The sequence below is a fragment of the Zea mays genome, chromosome 8 (genome assembly GCF_902167145.1).
Source record: "Zea mays cultivar B73 chromosome 8, Zm-B73-REFERENCE-NAM-5.0, whole genome shotgun sequence".
Classification (NCBI taxonomy): domain Eukaryota; kingdom Viridiplantae; phylum Streptophyta; class Magnoliopsida; order Poales; family Poaceae; genus Zea; species Zea mays.
In genome coordinates, this window is record NC_050103.1 from 117,868,696 (window position 1) to 117,879,365 (window position 10,670).

Here is a 10,670-nt window from a genome sequence, read left to right on the forward strand (position 1 = left end):
ACCATTGTGTGGTCTGTGGTGTGGGTCGTCCGATGACCGCAAGGAAAGATTATAAAATGCACCAAAATTTGACCAAGCAGCATTTGCCGACAAGTGCCCCAGATCTAAGAAATATAATATTTCAGTGGACGAAGAATAAGTTGCAAGATAAAAGTAAGACACTACAAAGGAACATTTTCTCAGTAGCCTAAATAGCTGTCACTGACAAAAACCAGGACCGGAAACTAAAATGTATACATTAACAATACGCATAAACTGAATGTAATAGTAAGAAAGAAGGAATACAAATCTGAGGATAAGATAAACAAGAAGTAAGCTCAAGTGCTATTTACTGATTTACATATTGGAACATCTAACAGGTAATAGCAAAACTGTCAACTGTGGTATCAGGAAAAATAATCTTCTGTTTGTCGCCTTAGCCTTTATCAGACCTGAGCTCTTACAGGTAACTGCAACCAAACAATCCGGTACACCCATACATTGTAGTCAGATTTGAACCACCAAGGGTAATTATTTGCGCAACATCACGAAATTTTATAACAGTACCAAGCAACGAATGTCCAATAAACATAAATCCTCATAGCTGTATGCTATATAAAGCTCTTTACTTTCGTTCATGATGTGCAACATTCTCGTACCATCTCATATTGCACAGTTCATTTGCCATGGAAGTACAGATCTTGCATTCATACATCTCTCTGCAAAGAACAGAATAAGCACCTGTACTGAATCTCAATTTGGCAAGAAATAATTTTGCTTCCTCCAGAATATGCACATTTTCCACACCGAGCTACCAATAAATGCAATACAGGTTGCAATTCGGATCTGTGTAACACCAAAATGGAATCCAAATCAATATGTGAACGGTGACATTCTAGGAGTGGTCAAGTTTTTCATTCGAGCCCATGTAGGTAGGTATTTCATGCTGGCAATCACCAGTTTCATGCAGGCTGTATAATACTGCCAGCAAGCTGATGATGTTCAACACACCATCATATCAACCATGCAGTCTTGCTGCATCTTCAGCAACTCACAAAGCCCAAGATAAAGACTGCCCGATAAACAATAGAACATGCTGCTGCCCATGTAAGTAGGATTCTATAACTGTATGCTGCAGGCTCTCACAGATACTTGATTCTCCCATGATGTTGTCCATTCAATTTTTCATTTCAAATATGCTGTTAACAATTATTCCCGACATCCATTCTTCCAATGACACTTCAATCTTCAACTAATGCGTATGATGCAAGTTTCCATTATTCATATCATTCCAGTAGGAGCAGGACTGACTGTACTAACCTGCCGTTATCACTGTTTTGGATAAACCTCAGAATAATATTCCCATGAAGTTTATGCACACACATGTAGATCAAGTATGATTCAATCAACATTTCCGTCTTTAGGACATTTCTATTGTGCTGTAGCTTTCAGTGATTTTCTCCTTTTGTCTTGGATCTGACGAACACATTCAGCAACCAAAACACTAAACTTTGGGGTGACTTTGCCTGTAAGGGATGGGTTAAAGCCAACCTTCCTATAAGCCGCTGCAATGTTTTTCTGGCATTTTTGCAAGTGCATATTACATAAGGAGGGAGCTGCAGACTTTATGATCGGTCTACCACAGGTGACAAGCCCACCCTGTGGCCCACTGGAAAAATAGGGCAAGAGTTAGTACATTCATTTAAATCAATTAAGAGGAATAAAACTGTATGAAATTGTAATTTATCAAAACATTACTATGCTATCGGTGGTTAAGTAAAACAATCAACTATGAACCAAGTAGAAAAGGCATAACAAGGACCCTATGGTGAGCTGGGTCCACCTGGACGCCTAGGCAACGCCTTTGAAACAGAGCTTTCAAATTTCAATTAGGTCAAGCGATGCAAGTCAAAATCTGCAACAGCAAAATCTGAATGAAGTAGACAAGCACAGATATTTGAGGTGCTTACTCAAAATCATATTTCATTAGCAAACATGTATCAGCTCACTTAAACAGAGAAAAACAAAAATATACATTATTTGCTTATGTAATTACATTATTTGCCGAAACTGATCGATCCAACTCCTCGAAATCATAAAATAGCTTGCTAGAAAAGCAAGGCTCCTATAGTTCACTGGGACATTTATATGACTAGCAAAGTACCCGTATGTTGCTACGGTTTCTATTTATACAGTATAGAGTACAAAACATGAAACCATGTGTGTTCCATTGGATAGGTGGGTGTGAATGTGTGTTTAGATATTATAAAACATAAAAACATGTGTGTTCTGTTGGATAGATGGATGTGAATGTGTGTTTAGAGCTAACAATCATCGTTCAAATCCTCATTTGTATATAATTTTAGCATTTTTATCATTTAAATGTGGGGAAGTAGGGACGGTGAAAACCGGGGAACCATGAAAACCGGTGCTTTTGTATAGTAGAGATAGAGATAGAGAAATGTGACATCAGCTATCCCTAAGCGGGAAGCTAGAACTGAAAAGACAAGCGCACAAATCTATGCTGCACAACTTGAACAATTTAGGCAACACCTAGATTGAAAACACCTGTCTATGCAACAATGCACAGGTAAGGGGGGTGACAGAGTCAATCGATCTGGAACCTGCATATTCTATTTAGCACTATTGAATAAAATTCAAAAACCAATTTCGGTCAAAACAAAATCGCTAAATGACACATAAATCACCAAAAATACAGTATCGTGTTCAATGATCCCATCTGTTTCAATCAGGCATTGACATATACAAAAACGCACTACTGGGGACCATCTCAAAGATTTCTCCGGAGAAGCATGACAATCCAACCCACAACTGAGAAAGAGGTTGCATCCCCTTCCAGAAACACTTGGCCTTGTTCGGTTATTTCAATTTCATGTGTATTGGTGTGTATTGAGATGGATTGGGATGTATTTTGACTTGCTATGGAATTAAACCGACTCAATACCACCCAATCCACATGGATTAACGGCGAAACGAACAAGCCCTAAAGTTAGCTCTCAATCCATGTGGATTGAGTAGGATTGGATGAGTTTGAATCCTAGACAAGTCAAACATCTTCACAATTTTTTCCAATCTCATCCAATCCATGTGTATTGGGAATAACCGAACAAGCCCTAACCTGAATGACTAGGCCAGATCCAGACTAGTAACGCGACGGAATTAGTGAACCCTAATCAGACCAAGATCCACGGCTTCCTTCATCCAAATCACGTGCAGTGTAGAGAGAAGAGACGAACCTTTTGATGATGGACGCGCAGGGCTTGTACAGCATCTGTTTGGGATCGGAGAGGATGTGAGAGTGGCAGAAGCGGGTTGTGGCCATGGCCCGCACCTTGCACCCTGTGAACCCGCACTTCTTCCTCCTCGGCACCGGTGCCGGCTTCGGCGGCTCCCCAACCGCCGCCGGGACGGGACCCCCAGGAGGCGCCGGCGGCTGCTCTGCCTCCAGTGGGCTCCGGGCGAGATCCCAGACGTACTGCCGGTGCCGCGCGCGCACCTCCTCGGCCATGGCCCAGTAGAGCCGGCGGTACACACCAGCTAGCCGGGCCGCGCGGCGCCGGCGCCGGCGAAGGACCTCCTCCTGCGTGAGCGCCTCCGCTGTAGCCTCCATCTCCGGCGACGGCGGGTTAGCGATGGCAATGCTAGGGTTTTGGGCATGAGCCTCCAGCGGCACCGCCGCGGGCGCCGCCAGTGCAACGGTGTTCCGGGATGAGGCCACGGCGTCCATGGCGAGCGGAGATTCGTACGGGCTACTGCGTAATTTGGGGGTGGTTCTTCGGAGTTCCGACGTTGGAGATTGGACTGGCGAGGACGGAGGCTTCGAGGGGGTGGATTCTTTGTGGCTTGGAGCGGTCAATGCATCGACGTCGACGGTATGATCCACGGGTGTGGTGTCGAAGTACACGTTGGACAAACCTCTAGGCCCCACGAGTCAACGAGGGCCTCTACCAGCACCAGTTTTCGTGAACGGTACCGGCAGGAGATGGAAGAGACTTATTCAAATATTCATTTCAGTCTTATTTTTTAGATCCTAACCATGATTGCAACACTTGCTAAAAATAAAAGGATATAAATTCTTTATATACTTAAGACAATACTAGATGAAATCTATTGCAGTGTACAAGTCTCAAGTCTAAAGTATATTACTCTAATAAACCACAAGATATAATGTTGGTGAACATATAAAGACATATAAAGAACAATATAATAGATCTAGTTCTGACGGAAAGAACAACATAATAATTGTATGTACCCAAACTGCATAGAAAGAACTAGTTCTGACAGAAAAAACAATGTTGATGAACATAAAAACATATAAAGAACAACAAAATAGATCTATAACATCTTCAGACCAATGCTGATGAACAATTAAAAGCATATAAAGAACATATAATTGTATGTACCAAAATTGCATATAAAGAACATATCTCAGATTCATGTTATTATACTTATTGGTTGAAATTTCAGAACAGCAACCTCTTTAGTTGTTTCAGTTGTAGTGCTTAATTCAAGCCTAACTACATAGAAGTTGTTGTAAATTTAGTATGCTACCAGTTTTCTCTAGTTCTTTTTTCATATTTTATGTTACACTCCAAAATAGTAGCAGCAACATTAAATTTTCAGCAAGCATTTGAAAAATATATAGGAGTCTAAAAGAAGTTGTAGGGAGTCTACACAAAATTCACTGATGTTGTAGTGCTCATGATCTAGAGAAACAATGAATTGATTTTCATCCCAAAGTGCAGCACTCAAATTCTTAAGGGCTGATTTGGTGATTAGGGATCCCGAGGGATCCATTGGGGAGGAATTCCCTTGCAATTCAATTTTGAATAGCAAGAGGATTTCTCCCCCATGGATCCCCTTGGGATCCCCGATCACCAAATCAACCCTAAGATAGTTGATCCTAGTGTACTTCTTCCATGTCTTCAAGTGATTAGCAACTTGATCATCCGTCCTCATGAGCTTAAAATGGTCGTTGAGAGCCTTAGCACAAGCATTAATATGAACTTTCTTGAAGCCGGTGGTGGTCTTAGTGCCTTCATCAACAATGTTGCTAAGAAAGGTGAGCACAAATGTGGATTGAGTTGGTGTCCATTGACATAGTCTACCACCAACTTTAGCACTACTTACCTCCTTGTCCATGACCTACACATCCATACAAATAAAAGATACATGTCCATACAAATAAAAGATACATTCCAACTTTCAGCTACATACATGTTCAAATTTCAACAAGATATATGTCCATATGAATAAAAGATACATGTCCATACAAATGATACAGACATTGGAAAATACATAGCAATCAAATAGTGTTTGCATGATAGTCTTCCCACATAACATTGGCAAGTTCCTGCCTGAAGTTAACCATAGTGCCATGCTTTATTGCTTGTCCATGTGAAGATGTTTGATGATTAATGGTAGGCAATTCCTCACTCTCAGGAATGATAAAGTCATCACATCCATCTTGTATAACCCAATTGTGAATAATACAACAAGCAACTACAAATCCTACTTGTGTAGAGAAGGGGGAGAACGATGTAGCATTATCAAGAATTTTAAATCTTCTTTTCAATGAACCAAATACCCGCTCTACTAAAACTCTTAGAGATGAGTGCCTATGATTGAATAATTCTTTCTCATTCTATGCGGGATTATTGTCCCACTCGTTCAAGTGGTATCGTACACCATGAAAAGGGGGCATAAATCCAGGTTTGGCTCCATATCCGGCATTGACTAGGTAAAACTTTCCTAGCATACAAGGAATATGTATGTGAGCTACACTAGGTATTATATTTCATGACTAAAGTAATAAGCTACACAAGTTGTATTTACCTTCAGGCACACAAAGACGATTTTCTCTTTCTAAGGTGTCACGTAAGACTAGAGCGTCATGAGCTATCACCTCCCAACCAGACAAGACAAATGTGAATCAAAGATTAATATCTACTACTACCATGACATTTTGAGTAGCATAACTCTTTCTACCACGAAAAGAAGCCTCCATGTGTTTAGGGACAGATGCTCGCACATGTGTGCCATCTATTGCACCAATACAATCCTATTTTACAATTGGAATGCAAAAATATAAGGAATTATAATCTGAATTACACCCTTAAAATGAAGGGAGATACGGTAGCCTCACACCTTAAAGTAAGGATCCCATCTTGGATTCCCTGCAATTTTAGCCAGAGTTGATGTAGATGGTGGCCTAATAAACTCCTTTCGTAGCTCGCCAATAGCATGAAGCACTTTGTTGAAATAGCGACTAATAGTTTCACCGGACCTACCAAAATTGGTGCCAACTAACCTATTCCTAACATTGTGACCCACAGTGTTTAAAAGCATTGCAACATGTTGCTCAACACACAAATGCATGGTGTCTTGCAAAAGGCCACAATCCCTAAATAGTTTACAAAATTGGAAGAAGGATGCTCTATTGAGTCTAAGCATACTACCACATGTTACATCATTTTTCCATATCTTATTATTAAGATACTCAATTTGCATTATATCTCTCCCCTCAATTGGAGCATAGGTAATTGTTTCTAATTTCTTTCTTTTTCTAGACTGAATAACCTGACCATCATTGAAAGCAACATATATATATGAGAAGAATTAGTTGTGCACAATGGGAAAAATATTTCATCATGTTTTAATTTGTACTCGATTTAGAAACACAGTAAACTCTTTCTGACTTGCAGAAACAAATTCTCCCACAGACTTTACAATACATAATACTAGGGGGCGATCTACGTGGGGTACTATGTATTTTTTTACTTTGCATTCTATTGGAGATCTTGTGAACTCTTCGTGGCATTTTTCTCGAATTGTGTTTTCTACCAACAAATATATGGATCTACTAAGTTACATGGTCACATATATTTTATTCCACATTCCTAACACATTGCACGTGTTCTTTGTAGGTGGCTGACTTTTTTGCAGTCGGCTGCTTCTCAAGTCTTGCGTCAGGCCTAGCGACGGAGAGGAGAGAAGGGGTTGAGAGGAGAGGAGGAAGGTGGGTGGCATGCGTCTCCACTGCGGCCATATCGGGTGATGGACGGATACGAAGACGTGCACAGGACTGAAAGGGAAATGGACTTAATCATTTCCTAGAATCGATTTTGGTGGTTGACATCCAACACAAACCATGTGGACTAACTAGTTTGTCTAGATGTCATTTATCTCAGGTGCATAAGGTTCAACACAAACCAAGAAAGAAATCCAGTTAGGGACACAATAAAAAATGGAGCAAAGGACTTGTGTGTGCTGATTTTTGGCGCAGTGCGCCAGGCCAGGCGTCCTTAGAACAATCCACTCTCGGGAATTCAGAGGCGCGCTCCGCTATAATTCACCGTCCGGTGAGCCAGCGGAGCAACGACTCCCTGCACGCCAACGGTCGACTGTGTAGAGTCTACAGTGGTGAACAGTGCCGTGCATAAGTCAGAGCGCAGAAGTCAGAAGTCACTGGACTGTCCGGTGCAGCAAGACAACAAGGCGCTCCAACGGTCAACTGCTCCAAACCCTAACAGACGTGCTGACGTGGCGCACACCGAACAGTGAACAGTGACTGTCCGGTGCGCCACCAGACTGTCCGGTGCGCCCATCGCTAGCAACGGCTAGGAAGTGGTTAGGGGCTATAAATACCCCCAACCACCTCATTCAAAGCCATCCAAGCATTCTGAGTTTCTCATTCATTGCAAGAGCAAAGTGCAACGCTCCAAGACACAATCAAAACGATCAATCCACTCAAAGTTCCCAAAATCAACGCTAGTGCTTAAGGGCTTGTGAGAGGATCATTTGTGTTCTTTCGTTGCTCTTGTCGCTTGGATTGCCTTCTTCCTTTCTCATTCTAATTCTTGAGTGCTTTGTAAAGCTAAGCAAGAGACACCAAGTGTGTGGTGGTCCTTGCGGGGTCATAGTGACCCGTGTGATTAAGGGAATGCTCACTCAGTCTAAGTGACCGTTTGAGAGAGAGGGAAAGGGTTGAAATAGACCCAGCCTTTGTGGCCTCCTCAATGGGGACTAGGTTCTTTGGAACCGAACCTCGGTAAAACAAATCACCATGTCTACTTGCTTTGATTCTTGCTTGATTTGTTTGCTCTCTTTCCTCTCTCTAACGTTTCCTTGCTAGTATTGATTTGAGTTTGCTCCCATACGTCATCTGCATCCTTTGAGCAACTCTTAGCAAGAGAAACAATATTTTAGACTTGAATTTAATTCTAACGCTTACCCCAGCCTTAGTGCGTGTTTAAGTTTATAAATTTTAGGTTTCGCTTATTCACCCCCTCTAGGCGACTTTCAATTGGTATCAGAGCCAATGCTTCATTAAGAGTCTAACAAACTCGAAGTGATGTCTGGAGATCACGCCAAGAGGGAGATCGTAACCGGCGACAAGGCCACGGGCTCGAGGAAGACTCTCTCAAGAGAGTCCAGCAACAAGTACAAGGAGGAATCCTCTTCCTCCATCAAGTCACATCGGAGGGGTGACAAGAAGAAGAAGAAAATGAAGAAGGTGGTCTACTACGAGACCGACTCTTCATCACCCTCCACGTCCGGCACCGAGTCATCCACTACTTCTAAGTGCCATGAGCGCAAGAAGTATAGTAAGATGCCCCTACTTTATCCCCGTATTTCAAAGCGCGCTCCGTTACTTTATGTACCCCTAGGCAAGCCGCCATATTTTGATGGTGAAGATTATTACATGTGGAGTGATAAAATGAGGCATCATCTTACCTCACTCCACGAAAGTATTTGGGATATTGTTGAATTAGGAGCGCAGGCACCTCAAGTGGGGGACGGGGACTACGACTCGGACGAGGCCACCCAAATTAGGCACTTCAACTCCCAAGAAACTTCTATACTCCTCGCCTCCTTGTGTCGAGAGGAGTATAATAAAGTGCAAGGGTTGAAGAACACCAAAGAAATTTGGGACGTCCTCAAAACCGCGCACGAAGGGGACAAGGTGACCAAGATCAGCAAGCGCGAAACAATCGAGGGAGAGCTCGGTCGTTTCGTCCTCAACAAAGGGGAAGAGCCACAAGCTATGTACAACCGGCTCAAGACAATGGTGAACCAAGTGCGCAACCTCGGGAGCACCAAGTGGAATGACCATGAGATGGTCAAGGTTATTCTTAGATCACTTGTTTTTCGTAATCCCACTCAAGTGCAACTAATCGGTGGAGACCCTAGATATAAACAAATGTATCCCGAGGAGGTTATTGGCAAGTTTGTGAGCTTTGAACTAATGATCAAAGACTCCAACCATATTGTCAACTTGGAGCAAGGCGCCACCTCTACACCCGAGGTGCAACCCGTTGCATTCAAAGCAACAGAAGAAAATAAGGAGGAGTATACACCAAGTAGGCTTCTAATCGATGCCTCCAAGCTCGACAACGATGAAATGACGCTCATCATCGAGATCTTTCGCCAAATCCTCAAGCAAAGGAGAGGGGAGGACTACAAGCCCCGCTCCAAAAGGGTGTGCTACCAATGTGGTAAGTCCGGTCATTTTATAGCTAAATGTCCATATTCTAGTGAAAGTGACAGGGACGAAGACAAGAAGGGGAAGAAGAAAATGGAAAAGAAGAAGTACTACAAGAAGAAGGGCAGCGAGGCGCACATGCATGGGGCGGGAATGGGACTCCGACAAGACCTCCACCGACTCCTCCTCTGACGAGGACACCGCCATCATCGTCGTCAACAAGGGACTTCTCTTCCCCAACGTCAGCCACAAGTGTCTCATGGCTAAGGACGGCAAAAAGAAGGAGGTACACTCTAGAGCCACCCCTAAATATACTACATCCGATGATGAGGGTAGCTCTAGTGATGATGAAGATGATTTAATTTCTCTTTTTGCCAACCTTAACATGGACCAAAAGAAAAAATTGAATGAATTAATATAAACCATTAACGAGAAGGATGATCTCTTGGAATGCCAAGAGAACTTGCTCGTTAAGGAAAACAAAAAAATTGTTAAATTGAAAAATGCTTATGCTCTAGAAGTAGAAAAATGTGAAAATTTGTCTAAGGAGCTTAGCATGTAGAATGATTCAATGTCTTGTCTTAGAAATGAAAAATGCTAGTTTAAATGCTAAGATTGATGAATTGAATGTTGGCAAAGCATCTACATCTACTGTTGAACATGTTACTATTTGCACTAGATGTAAAGATGTCAATATTGAAGCTATTGATAATCACCTTGCTATGATTAAACAACAAAATGATCACATAGCTAAATTAAATGCTAAAATTGCCGAGCATGAACTTGAAAACGAAAAATTTAAATTCGCTAGAAGTATGCTCTATAATGGGAGACGTCCTGGCATTAAGGATGGGATTGGTTTCCAACAAGGGAACCAAAACAACACCAAACTTAATGCCCCTAAAAAATTGTCTAATTTTGTAAAGGGCAAGGCTCCCATGGTTCAGGATAGAGAGGGTTATATTTTATATCTTGCAAACTATCCTGAGCATAAGATTAGGAAAATTCATGCTAGGAAACCTCATACTATTTCTCACCATGCTTTTATGTATAAAAATGAGGCTTCTAGTTCTAGGCATTCCACTCATGTTAAAATGCCTAAAAAGAAAATTCCTAATACATCAAATGAGCATAACATTTCTTTCAAGACTTTTGATGCTTCCTATGTGCTTACTAACAAATCAGG

The 10,670-nt window shown here is 41.9% G+C and overlaps 1 protein-coding gene across 1 annotated transcript; it reads right to left on the reverse strand.

The window, feature by feature from the left end:
• Positions 1–283: 283 nt before the first annotated feature.
• On the reverse strand, positions 284–3,828 carry LOC100275726 (uncharacterized). The gene is made up of 2 exons (NM_001365912.1): positions 3,237–3,828; positions 284–1,648 (listed from the first exon to the last, which is right to left on the reverse strand). Exons 1-2 carry the CDS (start codon positions 3,725–3,727, stop codon positions 1,411–1,413), a joined length of 729 nt encoding a protein of 242 aa, NP_001352841.1. The 5' UTR covers positions 3,728–3,828; the 3' UTR covers positions 284–1,410.
• Between the last annotated feature and the right edge of the window lie 6,842 nt (positions 3,829–10,670).